Genomic DNA, 18,668 nt, shown 5'->3' on the forward strand with positions numbered 1-18,668 from the left:
TCTAAAACCGAGAAGCCTAAATCTCAGCCATCCTGCATCCCATGCAGCAACAGATGCCCACATTCATCTGAGTGGAAGGGCAGAGTCACCGGCGCCCTCCCAGATTTCCTCTCTGCTGCTAATGGCTGCAGAACAAACACTGGGACGGTTGGTACTGAACACTGCAATCACACTCCCTGCCCAGCTGTGGTGGTTTTGTTATTTCCACATCATTCCTGGCTATTGCATTTCTGTTCCTCGCCATTCCTATGTTTGTTTTTTTTGTTGTTGTTTCTTTTTAATTTGAAAACAATACTTTCTTCAGGTTGCTTTGTAGAAAGTAAGAATCGTCTAACACCAGGCAGAAGCCGTCCTAGTATCAGCTTGTTGCAATAGGCTGTACTCGAGACGAAGCCTGAAGATCCCTCAGGCCTGTAGATGGCCCATGCACCACACAGGGCCCAGGTGTTTACCTCAGCCTTTTTTGGGTGTAATCGTAGGGTACAGCAAGGAGAGAGCACCTCTGTCAGAGCCATTTGTATTTGGTCAGGTGGGAGCCTAATGTTTTCCGAGACTGTATAAGCAAATTTCCCCTAATTTGTCATTTGACTAACACAGAAAGCAGAACAGCTTGGAGATGAATTGTATTCACACCGCTCAAAATGATCTGGTTTTCAAAACAACAAAAAAGAAAATCATAAAATAAGAACGAGAGGGAAAAGGGTTATTTTGTTAACTATTCAAAGTTTTAGCCTCTTCATTTAAAATGCAAGTGTAGATAGGAGACTGTTTGAAGTTTTTCAGCACACTCAGGTAAGACCTAATCTACTGAAATCTTCAGTGACTGCTTCCTAGACGTAGTTCATGACCAGTACTCCCTCCTTCTTGAGCTGGTAGCTCTCTGATATTAGGAATTATACCTGCCTCCTTGGAAAGCTATGTCTTTACCCTGTACTTTTTCTACCTCTGCAATTGCTCCATTTGTGCACCTTACAGAGTATCTGTCTCATTGCTCCCTTCAGGCTCCTGTGAGCATCCCTGGTGCTCTGCTCTTTCTTTTCTCCTTCACACCTCTACAGAATCTTACCTGCAAAAATTACTCAGCTAATAACTCCTTGTGGCTGTTTCTTGGATCTGCATATCCTCCCGAGACCATTGCTCTGCTGTCCAAATGACTGCCTCAGCCTGTTTCTCTGACACTTCGTTATGGGTTCTGACCCTTCAGTTCAAAATCAATATAGCAAGAATTAAAGTCTTAATATTTTTTTCCCGTGTTCTCTGTTTGGTAACAGTAGACCACAGCATCATGTCCTTCAGGTTCATGATTTAGATACCATTTCCATTTGTGGGCAGACTCTTTTGAGCTAGAATTAAACTTTGTTGACTTCTTCCCTATTCAACATCCAAAAGTCTATCAAGTAAGTACCTTTGTGCTGCTCCCCAGGTTGCCCCCACGCTTGCGAGGGGCTCCGAGAAAACACCCCCCCAGTTACCCTTGCCTGGCTTTGCATCACTCTGAAGTTCTCTGCTTTGATGCAGTGCCCACGAAACGGTGTCAAAGTGCGGCGCCAAGACCACTGCCTCGCACGCTGGCTCTCGTGGCTCCTTTGTACTCCCTTTTCTACTTGTGTTGACCCGTTGCTTCTTGCCTTGCGCTTCACTGCGGGCTCTTTGGGGTGATCATGACTAGGGCTCCTACGCCCAAAGATAAAACACAGCAATTACTACGTGTGCCTATTGCAAATCCCACGGAGGTTGTGGTTCTCCTCCCTCTCCAGCCCTCCCAAACTTTGCTCTCTGAGCCAAAGGTGAGATAAATATGTTCATTTGCTCAGAAGTCATGGTAATCTAGTGCTCGTTACTGATCATGCGATAAAAGTCAGAGGAGGCAGAGATCGTGCATTTCATATCCTTTAAGAGAGTACAACATTGATTTTCATTATGAACTAATGAAGTAAAAACCTAAAGATGGAAAATACTTCATGAAAAGCCCTGTCTGTGTACTACCTTTACGGGGATATCTGAACACAGGACCACACGCAGTAGGTGGACAGGCAAAGAACAGAAGGCAGTGGAGTTGGCCAAGGTTCCCCTGTGCCCACTTAACTACTGTTGCAGTAATTTGTTTTTCTACTTCATCGTTCCATCTCCTCCTGCTTGTTTGATGTCATAAAAATCCAGTCGCTGTGGCAGTTTGCACAATGCATGTTATAGCCTTGTGTTCATGTCCCACAAATTCAGCATTCTGGATTCATTCATGACTCAGATTGGAGGAGAAAATAGCTTGGGACGACTCAAGCCCTTGATTAAAGCTTTAGGGCCAAATCAACAACAGCTGAGGATCCAGCCCATATGGCCCGAGATCTTTAGCTGTGTAAGGGCTGCAGGAATGGGCCCAAATAGCTTTGGTAATTAGCAAATACCGTATAAAATAGATGAAAAGTCTTTGGCACGGAGCGCATATTGGGTAACATCTGAAAATTACTCATGGCATATTAGGATACTTCTTTGGAGAAAAAACTCAATGGCATACAAATAATTTGGGAGGGGCCACTCTATCTGTCACGCCGCTATCGACGGGCAAACCGTCTGTTGGACCGACCAGCACTTTATGGTTACCTTCAGTAAGTGCAGTGAAGGGCAGAGGCGACCATCTACCCCTAGGGCCTGGCCCTACGAGCTGCTCTACCTCTGCAGGAGCATCCTCGAGGCTGGTGGGGACTCTGTAACCAGGCTGCCGCCCTGCGTGCAGCAGGCCAGCATCTTCAGGAGGCACCACAGGTCACCTTGGTCACCCACGAGCACCCAGGTGACACCCAGGGACTTCTGCAGAAGCGGGACCGAGCCTGCTGCTACCTACACTCACCCGTTACCGCACCGTGTAGGACAGCAAACAATAACACCGCAATTCATCACCCTAGCGGAGCTCTACGAGTTACTCGCACGGATTATGGTAAGCAGCACGCGGAGTGGAATAAATCATTTTTCACATAAACTCCGAGGAATGGCATGTTATGAAATCACTCCTGATACAAATCTAATGAAAATGTAAAACATTTCACTGTGGTCTCCTGGGTAGAGTCAAGATCGCATTAAACCCTCGGGAGACGATGGTCAGGGATTTCAATGAGAATCAGGAGACAGTTTTCCCAGGATGAGCTTGTTAACCTGATATAAAGACACGATATTGATTTGATGGCTTTGTCTCTTTCACTGTTTCCCTCCTGGAGCCTATTTTTAATTTAATCACCTTTCATTAGTTTACTTAAAAGGCTTTATTCATCAAAACAGTATCTTTTTTTTTTAAAGCAAATGTTGCTCAAGTGCTGCGGGAGTATAATCCACCTTGCGGGGTGTCCCAAGCAGCAGAAGAGCCTGTTGACATTGAATTTGCAGAATTTTAAGGAATATTCACAAAGAAAGCCACTCCCCCACCCTGTCTTAAAGTTCCCTGTGAGTGGTTATTAAAGCACTCTTACAGACAAGTCACATCCTAGCAATCTCAGGACATGTGTCAATGACAGGCATCATTTTTAAACGTTTGTGAGGATTTACCTGCTGGTGGCTTTATGAAAGGTGGCGGAATTAATGGGACAATAATAGGTACATTCCCGTGATCCTTTGACCCTGCTGGTGAGTCTGAAAGTCCATTTCCTGTGGCAAGCCCTGGGTAGCTTGTGTTTATATTGTACGGTGAAATAACACTGTCCTCGGGTAATTTTGGTTTTGGCAAAGAGTTTTCTGTAAAACACAAAGAACACATTGTACAGTATGACAAATATAATTCTTAGATGCTTTGATACTTTCACCAACCTGTTCATTACATTACTTACCCTAATACAAGAAGGGTGCACAAAAAATACAGTTACTTTCCCCTTTAACAAATGAATACTTTCAACTATTCTTCAAAAATGTTCCCTTTCTTTAAATCAAAGTCAAACTAAAAACAACTATATTAAAAAAAAAGTGGGATTATTTTGTTGTATATCTCTCTAGCCTGTCTTATTTAATCAATGATTCCATATTCCTGCCCTTTACATGCACTGTTTTCACCTTGATCACACTCAGCATGCTGGGGCTTCACCAGTGCAAGAAGCATAAACTGAAAAATAAAAGAATTCCTACTTCTCATCTCAATAATACAATGAGTAGTAAGTAGCGGAAAGGATTTAAATAGAAGAACAAAATATTGAAATCAGAGCAAAGTGTGCATGCAATGATGACAGTCACGATTCTAATTCTTTAATCCCAAAGCACTTCTGGATTTGCATTTGTAGGAATTTCTCTAATGCATCTCAGGTAGCTATGGGGCAGGACTTAACTGTTATCATTCTCTCTCCTCCCATCACTCAGAAAAAGAAACACACTTTTTTCTCTCCCACAGACTGCATACATCAAAAATCTCTACCTGGCACAGGTATTCGACATCTTTGTTTGGTACATAAAACATATGATTTGTATCATGTGCCTATAGAAAAAAAAGTATGTTACAGATTTGATTAGGCATAGACTGGAGCCACAAAGCATTCAATAGAAGATCTGTTTAGGAAAACATAAATAAATGAATGCCATTACTACACAGAAATAAGTTTCTTCAAAGGTGGCTTAACGATACTGCATTCTCCGTGAAATATAAATATTGATCACTAATGTCACTGCTACACAACTAACAAGCTGCAAACTTTCATTTTTAACACAGTTATTGGTTCACCTTACCTCTAGTTTTTCCACTTTTTTTCTAGCCATTTCTTCTTCAGAGCTGGTCTCTCTGGTATCAGTCCTCACTGTAACACTCAGTGAGTACAACGCTGCTGCTTGCCACCAGAGCCTAAAAGCTTCTGCAGTTTTCTCTCTCTACCCCACCTCTGCGAAATCCTTGCTGGGAAAGCCAAGATCCAGCAATGTCCTATACCCCTTCTCCTGCTGACCCTACCTACCTGCTGGGGCTGAGCAGTCAGAAGGCAGCAAGTGAACTGCTCAGAAACCAGGCTGAATCCCATCATTTGCACGGCAAGTAATTTCGTATCACATCATGTGAAGATCCAGCAGTATCCCAAAAAAAAAAAAAAAAAACTCCACCCTTTGAGAACTTGTAAAGTACTCGCAGAACACGGCATATTACAAACATCGCCAAGGAGCCTTTTATGAATGTTCAGGATGTTTCTTGCATGAGTAGTGAATATCCCAGCTCGAAACCTTTTGGGATTTTAGAAAGCCTTAAGCCAAAAGCCTTTGTTTTGAAAGCAAAAGGGTTTCCTTAAATCCACACCGCTATGAAAACGCTCTCTCTTTTTCCAGTGGCGAGCAGTTTATTGGTACCGTAGGAACTTGACTTTCAGCTGACTCACAAAAGGTATTATTTGTGAAGATGTGTTACTAAGTGCCTACCAACAGCAATTTTGTTAAGTGATTTTCCCTGTACCCTATTGGCTTCCTCTTACTAGGAGGCACTCTCAGGTATTTTTATTTAAATCAACCACAAAGCAAGCAGCGGAGCATGCTTCCTAGTCCCCGCCAACTCAGACAGGTTGAGGTATTAATCCTTCTTTGCGTGGACACAGAAACATTAAATCTCATTACCTTTGAGAACAGAAATGTGCTGGCGGCTTTCCCCATCTGCAGAGTAGTTCCTGAATTCAATATCTTCTCCATCTTTCAGTTCAACCTTATCATAACCATACCAGCCAAGGAGCTCATTCATAGTGTTTTCTGCGAAGTTCTGAAAGAGAAAAATCACCTACTTATTTATGTAATCAATAACCATCTGGAATGAAGGGAGGACTACATAAATCGAACGGTATCTTTGCTACACGAGGAAGTGTCAGGTTTGTCCCACCTCCTCAAAGACTAATGTGCATTTCACAAGTCAAGTGTATAAAGTGTAATGCGTTTAAATCTCAGACTGGCACATGTAATTATGACAAAGGCTCATACATCTGTAATTTAAAGAAAATGAAAAGCAGAGTTATTTATGCCTTTCTGCTCTGGCATTCAATGTCAGAAATGCTTCACCATACATTCGTCACAAAAATGTGTCTGTGTTACCATAAAATATTTAAGACTGCAGCAGAAATGTAAGATATGAGTAACAGAAAACGACGATTTTTTCAGGCAGCAGTTAATCAATCTCACTGCGCTACAGCCTTTTCAGCTGGAGTAGGTCACCGACACAATTACAGTTCCTGGAGAGATGCACGTGAAGCAAGTGAAATAAAATCACAGCAAAGACATTTTTCCTCAGAGTTATAAACCCCTGTATATTAAAGGCACTTAAAAACTCTTTACCATGAAGGCATTTTACCACAGTGTCTCACATAAAAATCTCTTACGTTTGTTTAAGAAAACCCTTTTTCTGCTTTGCCATCTTTATTTTCAAAACAATTTCCAAGCAGCAGCGTGCTTGCATTTTATGTTTGTGTGGAAATGCAAAATACGGAACGCGACTGTCATAACTCTCAAACTTCACTAAAAAACATGTCCTCCAGGTCATGTGTCAAAAATATTTCTGCGGAAAATGCTCATTACCGGACCAGGAGATTTAGTGGAGTAAGTCAAGAACCCTGCAGCCAGGCAATGAAGCTTTGTGAAACTGGATGGTACCACGGAGGCATGGCTTATGGGTTTAGGAAACTCCTGGGGGAAACTGGCTAATGAATTATCGTCACTGCAAAGGTCAGTTTAAAGTAACATGACAAATGAAAAATGAAACGAAAGAGCCACAAACAAAGTCTTTCAGTTCGGTCTCTCTGTGTTTTTATTATTACTTTAAAACAAATTCCAAACTTGATTTTACCGTAAAATCCTGACATCCGAATAACGATCCTGACTAGCAATCTTCCTGTGAGCCCAGCTATCAGCAGAGAAAAAAGCAGAACACGACACCCATCCAAAATACATGCCGTGTGCCAAACCCACAGGTTGCTACATCTTCTCTACCAACAGCACCAGCTTAGGTTTTGAGTGGGAGCGAGCCTAATGATAGAAACACAGCGATCCTCGAGTCCTTTAAATAAAGAAATAAAATTAATCAGATCCGAATTGCTTCTGAATCCCAAGCTGCAGCAGGCACCCTGCCCCGGACCATCCGAGCCATGCTGCTGCCAGCTCGTTCATCACACGGGATTGCAGAGGGGTTCCTGTCACCCTGGTACAGCAGCTACAAGCAATACACATGGACAATTTATACTCTACCAGGAGTATCACCTGTGCCACCGTGCTACAAACGCACCTTCCAAGAAAAGGAAATCCAAAACAATAACCCCAAAGAGCATCGAGTTCCCTGGTTTTTCCCCTTTCACTTGACCTCCTGCTGGAAGGCTCCATTCTGCAGCCCCAAATTGCCAGCAAACATCGCACCGCTCCACACCTGCACCCAGTTTCAGCATTACAGGTATGCCAGCCTGCTACGTCTGAACTATAAGACCACAGCAGTTTGCAACAAAGAGCACACTGCAGTGTAACGTGGCTAATACCTATCCCCATTTCTAAAACATACATTTAAATTCTCACGTCAATGCTGCTGGTCTGTGAGTGTTTTAAATAACACTAGAAATATTCATGATTCTTTTTCTAAAGGGTTTCTTTATTTTTATTTTTGAGATGACTTCTCCTCTCTCAGTGCTGAAAATCCTAATGCAATAACCCCATGGGAATCCAGCACTGAAACAACCCGGAGACAGCAAGTGAAAGCTGGCCAGTGCAGCCCACCCAAAATGAGCAGAAGGGATCCGTGAAGTCCCAAAGGAAAGCTCCGCCACCTTCCCTTGCTCTGCCACGTTTCAGCTATGGAGACGCAGCCCTGGAGATTAATCCAGCAAGGTGTAGGCCAATTGACAAAAGGCTGCCTGACTTAGACTCCATGCAGCCCAATTAACTGAGTAGCTCTAAATTTGCCTCCTGCGGATGCTTTGTGTTTTATTTGCACTGTTGATCAACTCCGGCAATGAGTAATTTTTAATTACTTGTCAAGGAATATGTAAGCAAGGCTGTGTATGTTTATTCTTTCCTGCAACAAGCTGCTGTCCCTCTTCAGAGCCTCGTCACAGTGATTGTTGGGCTTGCGGTGGCACAAAGCTTTAGAACCTTTCAAGGCTCATTTTACTGTTCATGTTGAGTGATGCACAGAAATGAACAGTCATAATGAGAAAAAATACATTTGATTTTGAAATTAGTCATAATAGAGACTTGACTCGTACAAAATAAAGAAATTAGCAGGGTCTTTGCTATTAACTTCAATGAGAGTATAATGAGGTCACATATCAGCGGTAACAGTAGTAAGTATCTTTCTCACACAGTGATTTCTCCACAAGGATGCTTGAATTAAAAAAAAAAAAAAAGTTAAGCCACTCTCCTTCATAGTTTGTCTTACCTATTACAATGATGGTTATCACTCTTAATACTGTTCTCTCAGTGGCTAACACCAGGGCTCCATTACAGAGCACTCTGTACATACAGAACCAGGAAGATGATCGCATCCTTAACAAGCTGATGGTCAAAGCTGAGAAATGTGGGATTTTTTTTTTCCACACTGACTCCCATGCATAAACGAGCATCCACGGAGCTACAGTTTCACCTTCCTTCAGACTCCGGATTAAAATACCCATCCACAGTGATGTCTGACATCTAGATGATGGTCGCACAGGTCAAGTGCTCATTGAGGCTCCTGCCCTGAAGCTGACCACCATCATTTCACTGTTTCCGTACTTTCTCTCTTCTTTCCTTATCACTGGTAGGCCCAGCCTATGCAGATTCAAGATACGATAACGAGGGGGATGTGTAAAGACCATTGTGGTGTGATGGCAATAATCAAAATACAAACAATGAGGCGAGACAATTTTTCTCTGTATGAATGCAGGGGGGGGGGAGGCTGAGGTGTTGGTGAAGTGAAGGAAAGGGAGCAAGACGATCAACACACAACCTGCACCTGCAGAGCTGAAGCTCATTGAAAGATGTACAAGTTTCAAAGGCTTGGTGAAAGGAAGGGTGATGATTGTAACCACGGCGCTTGAGGAAAGCAAGAATGTGGGACCTGACATTGGAGCAGGAGTTGAAAGAAGCAGTGATGAAGCATGCTAGAGAGGAACCAGCTCAAGTGAGAGCCGATGGACTTGCCAAACCCAGGCCGAACGAGACATGAAGACAAGCATGGGTGACAGGATGCAGGATGTGCCTGGAGCTGCGATTCTAAGCTTCTGCAGGACCAGGACAGCAAAGGCACCAAGCTAGCCCAAACTCAGACCCACTCTCCGAAAGGACGTGAAGGGTTTGCAGGACAGAGACTGCCAACACAGCTCTACATCCCTGCCAGAGGGCTGAAATGCCATGAACAACAGCATCCCAGCAAAAACCTCACCTATCATCCCCAAATGCCTGCTCAGCCACCACACTGCTCGGCTGGAACCCGGGAGCCCAGATTCACAGGTTTCCCAGGAAAGCGACAGCACTGAGCCTCACAATACCCTGCCAGGAGGTCACACGCCAAGCCCCTTTCCTCACCGACAGCACTTTCTGCCCCCTACCAGGTCCCAAACCACTTATCCCTCCCACAGGACAATGTGTAATTTGCATGTTTTAGCTGTATGAGCTCTCCATTCTTGTACGTGCAGAAATGCCCTCCCCTTTGGAAGAGCCAGGCTAGCTAACCGACCATTATACTCCTTATTTTGACTTGAATTTGCTTCCTATTCACGGGAAAGATGAAGAAGAGTGCACTGACTTGCCAGGCTGTGGTTTCTCTCCTTCGCAAGGCTGACTTATATGTGAGGCAGTAAAAATATAATCACGCTCATTTCCGCTTTACCATTCGTTTTATCGTAACAGTACACCTACGGCTCGATTTTTTTTACGTCGCAATGCATCATTTTCCCAAATTTTCACTAATTAATAGGCTCTGAAGCTGACCCTTGCTTCTCTTTCCACCCCGCAGCCCTTGCCTCTCCTTCTCCACGAACCCTATCCACAGGGGGCAAGGCCTGGCCTCGCAGCCCCAGGCCTGGCAAAGGCAGAGGCAGGAAGCACACAGAGGAACGAGTCTGTCAGACTCATTTTCTTCTAGGTTTTACTGCCGAATGTTTATTTCAGATTTCGGAGGAAGCGCGGTGGCTCCCTTCCATTTCCCTGCACGCACAGCCCCGCCAGGTGCGGAGCCCCACAGATCCGCTCCCCGCCCTCACCGCGCGGAGGGAATAAAAATGTGCCCGCGCTCACGGGGCAACCTCCACTCTGTGGTATTTTTTTTGCGTGCTTACGCTGTCGCCATGTTGAATGGTATGGTTAGACCCCTGTGCTAACACCAAGACAGTTTTTGGGGTGTTTTAATTCCCTGTGCCCTACCAGGTGGGTGGGGAAGCCCTCACAGGTAGGCCAGCAGCGCATCTCCCCTCCACAGCTGCCCCACAGAGGGCTCTGCAGAAAAACACGCCCCGGGATCCCAAAACACCACAGCCGATACAGCCTGTCTGCTTTTCCACTTTTCGCGAGCGCGTTTTTTCGCTTTTCAGGAGAGAAGGGAGGAGTTTCCTTGAAATCTCTTTAGCGTCCGCAGCTCTCTGGCTCGCGGCGAGCGCGGCGCGGCCGTGCCTGTCCCACCGCTTTCCTAATCCTGACGGTAGTGCTTTTCAACGCCAAACAGGGAATATTAGACCGCTAAACTGAAATATCTTCCGATGAGTTTACTATTAAACTGTAACAGATGGGGCTGCCTTAAGCTTCTAGGCATCAGGAATGGAGCCCAATTTTAGATCCGGATTCGTTATTGAGAATATTTATAGATGGTAAACTCCTTGGGCGCATGGAGCAGCCCTGGGAAATGACGGCTTTTCAGCTGACAAGAGACTCTGAACATGTGGAGGCACTGTCTTGTTTGTTCAGGGGAACTTCCCGTACAACCCACTTGCTGTGACATCTCCAATCAACCCCAGCGCTTTTCATGGGATTTCGGCGCACCCGGCCGCTGCCCTCGAGCAGCACTGCTGCCTGGCAGCGCTGTGAAACACGGGAATAGGTTCAGGGAGGGATGTGAAAGCCTCCACGAGCACTTTCATCAATCAAACCGTAAAAAAAATACCTTAGTTTTGAAATAGGGCCAGCTTCCCCGATTCTGCTGGCTTTGGGTCTATTGGGCGTCCTGGTATTCACCAGCACGTGAGGAATGACACAACCGAATTTCAGAGCTACTCTGCTCTCCTTCCAAAGTGTGGGATGAGCAAGGCTGCCTCTGGGCAGGGGGAGTGGAAAGCATAATCCCAAGAAGGACTGGGAACTAAATAAAAAATACATGAGAAAAAAAAAGAAAGGCTTTGACTGAAGGTCACAAAGAAACAAAACCAGTTCCCCCGAATATATTTTTCATTGAAACGTAATATCAGAAAACTGTGCAGAGTCATGTACTTTTCGCACACAACAATGTATCAAATTAAAATTTCTTATAACCATCGTGTACATTCGGGTAGTGATAACAAAAATGTAACTCAATCTCTGGCACAAGGCAGCAGCGAGCACCGCGAATGCCCGGCCGCGTCCCAAGCGAGCGGTGGCACCACTGCTGGCATAGACCACGCGCGAGCAGTTGGGCTGTGCGATACTTCTTGAGTAAATATCCGACTATATCGAACAGCAAATCTTGAGGGAAGTCTCCGTGATGAGGTAATTTTATTGCTCATTCATAGCGCCTCGCATTTGCTGTACTTAAAATAGACACTTGTACCAATGGCCTTTTTATTACCCGAAGGGAAAAAAAAAAAAAATCACATCTACACCAGCCCTTTTTCTTTCTGCTAGCAAAGGGAGGCAATTCGATCCAACGTGGGCTGAAACCTGAGTAGGTCACTGTACACCATGATAAAATTCCCTAATCCCTGAGCCAAATTTCCCTGAGGGGGCCCTCCTACTTCTCCTTCACTTTCCAGGCTGACTTTTCCATTCCCTCTCTCGTCTTTTCCTCCCCTTCATCTCTTTCATTTCCCCTACCTTAAAGCCTTGATATCTGATCTGCTGCTGATACTCAGGTTACAGTTTTTACAGCTTAGGCTGTCTATTGCTGTATACATTCCTTTCTTTCTGCTCTGCCGTGATTACTTACCAGAGCTTATTTTACACTGGTCCAGATGAAAGCAGTTCAGATGAAGGGAAACAGCCAGGCTGTTTGAACATTACAGATACGAACCTACACAAGGGCACATTGTGTTCCCTGTGTCATTTTGCTGCACACATTTTGCACAATGCCACCAATTTGTTACATTATTGTATTCCTCGGGTTTACCACAAGCAACCAGACATCTTAACTCGTCAGGAAATAGAAAGTGCAGGATTTTAACTTTCTCGACGAGCCAGAAATCTGTACGGCTGTCCCCCTCACCCCCCTTTCCTTCTAGGATTAGAGCAGCCAAGTGTCCTACTAAAAATGCCGTCTCCCAGCATAATAGCAGCGTTTACACTGTAAGGTGGCCTGCGTTTTGCAGGGGGGTCTGCCATCGGCTGTCTCGCCCTCCACCAGAGACCCGACTGGTTCAAAAGGCTGTTTCTATCTGCCTTTAATTACTCACTCGGTTGAAATCTTGAGGTCTGTAGCCTTAAGCAGCTACCAATGATTAAAAAAGAGAAATTCTCTACACGAAGGCTAACGCCAGTGCTTAATACCAAAGCATTAGTTTAAAATTGTGTAATTTTTCTCCTTCACACAATGTTGTTTTTGTTTCTTCCTCACCCTTTCAGACAAACATCTGTTATACTGTAGAAGAACAACTATCTCCCAAACCGCTGAGTGTGCCTGCAGCCAAAGTAAACAAAACAAACCCAGAGGATCCAGCACAGTCAGCCTTTATATCCAGCCAGGATAACATTTCACATGTTTTGATTAAAATTAGCTAATTTGTAATCCTAGAACCTATGAAACTTAAAAGCTGCAATCCGTATAGATCGCATTAAGCCATGTTCCGAGGGGCCAGTGCCCCGTGCTGCAGCCCTCCGCAGCCCTCACCACCACGCAGGACCACGACAGCACCGACTCTCGCTCCCCGGCGCCCGTGCTGAGCCCCAAAAATAGGCTGTGCCACACATCTCACAAAGCACAACAAGGCTCCTCAGGGCTTGAAACTCGCCCGGTTTGTTTCCAAAGAGCTGCCACGGCCACGCAGGGCAGCGGCGCCTTGTTTTGTTCGCAGCACCGCTCCTACTCCCATCCACATCTCCAGCCCGGGTGCACGGGCAGCACGAGCAAGGCTGCCTGCCTCCAGCAGCAAAGGACACCACTCCGACACCAGTGGTGTGCAGAGGAGGGGAAGGGGAGGGGATGGTGCATTCCTGCTTCATTTTACAGGGGGAGATGGGCGCTCCGGAAAGCAACGATATTTTCACTAGCCATCATGCATGTCGATACACTCGCCTATATAGTATACACACTACGCGACCGTGTGGTGTTTTCCAGGCAGACCTCCCCTTACGACCAGTCTTTTAATAAGTGACATATTCGGATTAAATGACAGCAGCCTCATCCCGGAGCCAGGCTAAGGCTGCTTTAATCACTTCACACGCGCATTGAACAACAAGTTCGCCTCAAGTCTCGCAATGCACCTTTCCCAACTTTGGGGAATCAGCGACGCAAAACAAACACAGAGGTGGCACAGGCATGGAAAAACAGGCGCCAAAAAAAAAAAAAAAAATAATAATAATAGGACAGGTTAAGCCTGGAGCAGCGACCTCCTGATAAAAGAAACCCCGAAATGTGGTTTAGTGCAATCGCAGCCATCCTAACATCTGGAGCGGCCGCCTCAAGCGCTGCCGCTGAGCACAGCTGGGTTGGCAGCGCTTCCTCGTGAACAGGACAGCCCTGGGACCCCAAAACGGGCTGCCAAAAACCAGACCCTAGGGCTGCCACCTTCCAGCTGCCCTCCGCCGGGTGGGGAGGAGGCAGGAGGGGAGGACGGGGGTCTCCGTGCCCAAGTGCACGGGAGATGCGCGGCTCAGCCCGCAGCGTTTCACTTTGACAATTTAATTACACAGTTGCAGCTGGCTACTGAAAAAGGGGGAGAAACGCGGGGTTTAAGGGAGGGCCCCTTCTTCCCTAACAGGGGCTTCCCCCGCTACCTGAGGGGATTGTTATGGGGTGGGGGGGGGGAGGAAAAAAAAAAAAAGGGGGGTGATGCCTGGCACCCAAGGAGCTTAAAAGCCCAGTGAGGGAGAGTTGTGTTTTTTTTTTTTTTTAAATAAATAAATCAAAGCTGGTCAATGAACAGGATTTGCAGCCTGTGAATTCGTCTCTGTTTTCAGCCCAGGAGGCGGAGTTGAGACACATTCAGTGCATCCTACGGAAAAAAAAAAATAAAAAAAAAATAAAAAATAAAAAAAAATGACAAGAGATCCTTTCTTATTCCATTTCCATGCACGGCGGAGAGCAGAGAGAGAGGTGGGGGGGGGGGTGCAGGGGGCCGGGCACCCCCCTTTTCCTTTTCCTTTTCCCCCTTCCCCATCCCGGTCACCTTTACCTTCATCTCCTCGTTGATCTCCCGCTTGACCGGGTGCGCCGGCTTCCTGCTCCTTTTATTTTCGGGCGGTCTCCCTTCTTTCTCCATTTCTGCCATTTTTTGCGCCTACTTGGTGCCGGAGATGAAATGGCTGCTGGTGCTCTGGGGGGGCCGGGAGGGGCTTTGGGGGGGGGGGGTGGGGGGGGTGTAAAAGGGAAAAGAAGGGGAGGGGGGGGGCGGCTCTCAGTGGCGGCGGCAGCAAGAGGAGGAGGAGGAGGAGGAGGAGGAGGAGGTGGAGGAAGAAGAGGAGGAGGAGGAGGAGGAGGAAGCCCGGGGGGAGCGCGGCGGGCGGGCGGGGGTCGCGGGCGGGTGGCCCGGCGAGTCAGCCATCTTCTGCCTCGCCGCCGGCCTGCATCGGGAGCGCCCAGCCAGCCTGTGGCGGCCGCGGGGAGGGGAGGGGAAGGAGGGGAAGGGAAGGGAAGGAGGGAGGGAGGGAGAGAGGGGAGGAAGGAGGGGAGAGGAGGAGGGGAGGGGAAGGGAGGGAGGCTGGGCTCGGCACGGCGGAGGCAGGCGGGGCTTGCGTGCACCGAATGGGAGAGGGGAGAGCCGGGGGGCTGGGGAGGGGAAGGGGAGAGGGGGAGGACCCCCGAGGGGAAGGGGGGAGAGGGCAGGGGGCGAGGGAGAGGCGCTGAGGCAGCGCCGTGGTGCTGAAGGGGGGAGTGTGAGTGTGTGGTGAGTGGTGTGTGGTGTGTGTGTGTGTGTGTGTGTGTCTGTGTGTCTGTGTCTGTGTGTGTGTCTGTGCGTGTTTGGGGGTGCTCAGGGGGAACTGAGGGGGGAAAATGAGGTCTGTCAGGGCACAAGCGGGCTCGCCCCGCAATCCCCGCTTCGCCTGTGGAAGCTGAATTCATCCCGCACGCGGTGGTGTCTCCTCTGCCCTGTGCCGAAACCGCCGTGGGTTTTTGGGGGGCAGAAGTTGGGCAGGACGCCTTGGCGCCTGTGGCGACCGGGATGCGCCTGGCTCGCTCCGCTTGCCTCTCAGAGGGGTGAGAGGCAAGGAGCGCGTTTCCCCCAGAGGCACTGGGAACTGGAGGAAACCGGGATTTTGCACAGCAAAGGGTGAGGCATCCAGCAGACCTGGGCCGTCCTGGTGTGCATCCATAGCAGTAAGGCCCCAGCTGCTGCGAAGCAGAGGTGCTGCTGCTCCCCTCACAGCCCAAAAAGCATCAGGCAGGAGCTGGGAAAAACAGGTCCAAGAGTTTGTTTTTGCAGAAGAGCCAGGCCCCCGGTGAGCCCTCAGAGGGCTCTGCCACGCTGCAGGGAGTGCTGCACACCCCAGGAGCCTGAGGTCCAGCCTCAAACCCATCAGCAGCAGCCACGAGAAGAGACCGAGGTCTGTCTTCTCTTGCCTGCCACATTTTTCAATACAAGGAGTCCTGAAACTTTTGGAAACTCGCTTGTGACTGGCCCCACAGGTAACCAATGTATGGTGATTAGTCAGGAGGCTTCCTCCTGCTGCGCCCCATCACCACCACCACCGCCAGAACCTCGTCTTTATTCTTCTATTTTTCTTTTTTCTATATTTATTTCTGCATTATTCTATTACAATTGAACCGGTACAGCTGAGCTCTCGTTGAGCACAACAGATATTCCCAGGATCCCCGTGTGCTCTCTCACATGTCAGGGATGAGACATGCAGCGTGAGGGGAAGTTGCTTATAAACATAACCCCATGCAGCATCGGAGCTTTGTGAAACCTCCAGCTTCGGCAAGAAAGCCAGCCTCAGAAAACTCCTCTGCTTTGAATCACCACCGCCTTGCTGATACACAAAGCCGCTCTAATGAAGAAGGCAAAACAATTTCTTGTTCTGGGGACACATCACTGGTCTCTCTGTAGAGAACTGATAACACGGTTTTAATGAAAATCTTGGACCTCTTGCTAAACAGAATAACCATATTGCCTTAAATGGTTATTGTTTAGCGAAACATCTGAAAACACATAAATGAAACATCTGAAAACGCATAAATGAAACATCTGAAAACATAATAGACTACTTCTTCGCAACACTTGCTATAGATATTGCAATAAAGCGCTGTTTCGCTGCATAAATTTAACAGACTGGGTTGATAATCTGACAAAAAGATTAACCCTGAACTCCCAGCGCAAACAGATCTTCCTGTAGTGGTGGAAGGGACTTGGTCACTGCAAGCCCAAATGTGCCAATGGTCTTCATCAGGCTACAGTGAAAAGACCAAAATGAATGTCCTTAGGATCAAATCCATCATTCATTTTCCTAACCACTGACGGGTAAACTGATCACCTCTCACACCCCTTGCTGCCGATTCCGAACTCTGATCCTCGCTTCTGAATCACCAAAACCAGGGGCTTCCAGATTTTTCTTCCGATCACACACTCCAAAGGCTTTTGAGTGGAGATGTGAATTTATGCCTCCTGACAATAGGCTCACTTTTCTCAGCTACTTTTGGCAGGCTCCTCAAGAACAGCCCACAGTCCCCCAGTACCTCATCAACCCCTGGCCGAGAGCCACGGTCTCTGAGCACATCCTGTTTTTCTTGGTGTCTACTATAGGCTTTGGATGGATACAAAAGTTCTGCCTCTCTGGGTCCAAACAATAATATCTGCGTCCGACAGCAGATTATTTCTGCAACTGCCACAACTCCTAATTTTCTAGAGCTGTTATTACCTTTGCATATTCTGTATTGGTTATATTGCATGTTCTGGGGAAGTTGTTCCTCCAGTGACAGCATATGGAGGGCCATCAGCTGTCAAGACAGACGTTCGTGCATTTCAAACGCTCAGACATTATCTGACACACATCGTAGGTACTGAAATAAGTTCTGGAAACTGTCTAATTATTCCACTTGCTAATGGGGAGAGAAAGACAAACAAAAAGGAACGCTTTCAGGTTTTAATGGTAGCTCGTGAACTTCTAGGAGGAAGCAGAATATCAGTCTAGGGAAGCCATAAATTTGTCAGTCATACAATGGCATTGATCTGAACATCTCTGAAAAGTTATGAGAAAATAAATCTGGTATTTACATTACAGAGACCCTAGCATTAAATACATTTGCTGAACTGTGACAGCACATATTTCTCCTGTGAAAACCTGTATTTTTGATAAAGAAACCTGGTTCGGCACTGCTCAATATGGATTCTGGAAAACAGCTCTTAAAGAGGTGAATAAGGGTGGCTGGTTGGATCAGTTCCACAGCTCACATTTGATCTGCCAGGCAGAGATACAGGGCTACATGGTATCAGTAAGCAGTTATCAGCCAAAGAAGAAATCCCAGCCTTGTGGAAATCAGTACAAGTTTTGTCCCTGAACTTGATGAGACCAGGCTCCTGGTGACATTTTCAAGGGGATTTTAAATCAAGTCTGTTGCATAGTGTGGACTGTAAAGCAATAATTCAATTTTCTTAAAAAAATATGCAAGGTTTCCAAATACATTTTCATTCTAATTCAAAGCATAACTGAGATTGTTCAATCTGAGGGGAAAAAAAAAAAAAAAGTGACTAAGTAAATAATGCTTTTTGTAACTCCTCTTGGAGGGGACTGGGAACTTCACGTCAGGCTTCCCACGCTGAGTGCTAATCACAGTGCAATAATTTCTCACTGTCCTGCTGAAGGCTTTGGGGGTTATTTTGCTTGGATCATCAGATACCTTCGAAGTTGGGTAATCCCAAAAAGCCTTGGGATCTGCCTTTTGGTAGTCACTAAGTCACCTGCAAGGCTGAGGTTAAGGTCCCTGCTGCATCTGAGTCCCAGCGAGAACCCCAGGTTTTTCATCTGTCACCGGAGTGAATGTTTTACACACACGGTGGTTTGCCAGGCTTGATGGTTTTGTCCTTTTTGTCCAGCCCCACAGCCCTATTGCCACTTCAGGTGTCATTGTCACCTCATCTGGGTGCTGTCCTGTGGCCAGGCACAGCCCAAACTGTGCTCATCTCACCTGTGCCTGAGGTGAAGCCCTAAGGAAGAGCAATTGAAATCGATGGGCTCGGTTTGCTGAAGTGTTCATTAAACAAAGGCATTTGCCCTGCCTGGCCAGAGAAAAGTATTACTGGGCTGATTTTTTTCATGTGATCTGGAGTGGAAACTTTCTTCTGACTTTTTGTATGGCACACAAAGGTGGTAGATTGCTTATGCCACCAGAAATTGCATATAAATACACTAAATAATTAAAATATCTGCTCCGTCCTCTTCTCTTCTCT

The 18,668-nt window shown here is 46.7% G+C and overlaps 1 protein-coding gene across 2 annotated transcripts in view; it reads right to left on the reverse strand.

Annotated features, from left to right (window-relative positions):
* SOBP (sine oculis binding protein homolog) overlaps positions 1 to 14,918 on the reverse strand; it is a 94,517-nt gene extending 79,599 nt beyond the window's left edge. The window contains exons 1-3 of one of the 2 annotated variants that reach the window (XM_068677771.1): positions 14,460 to 14,918; positions 5,560 to 5,698; positions 3,535 to 3,720 (exon numbers count right to left, since the gene is read on the reverse strand). In XM_068677771.1, the coding sequence (XP_068533872.1) occupies positions 3,535 to 3,720; positions 5,560 to 5,698; positions 14,460 to 14,555 (421 nt within the window). In that variant the 5' untranslated portion in view covers positions 14,556 to 14,918. The remainder of the gene's footprint in view (positions 1 to 3,534; positions 3,721 to 5,559; positions 5,699 to 14,459) is intronic. The other variant, XM_068677770.1, reaches the window with a different exon arrangement.
* Between the last annotated feature and the right edge of the window lie 3,750 nt (positions 14,919 to 18,668).

This window comes from Anas acuta, chromosome 3, assembly GCF_963932015.1.
Source record: "Anas acuta chromosome 3, bAnaAcu1.1, whole genome shotgun sequence".
Taxonomy (NCBI): Eukaryota; Metazoa; Chordata; class Aves; order Anseriformes; family Anatidae; genus Anas; species Anas acuta.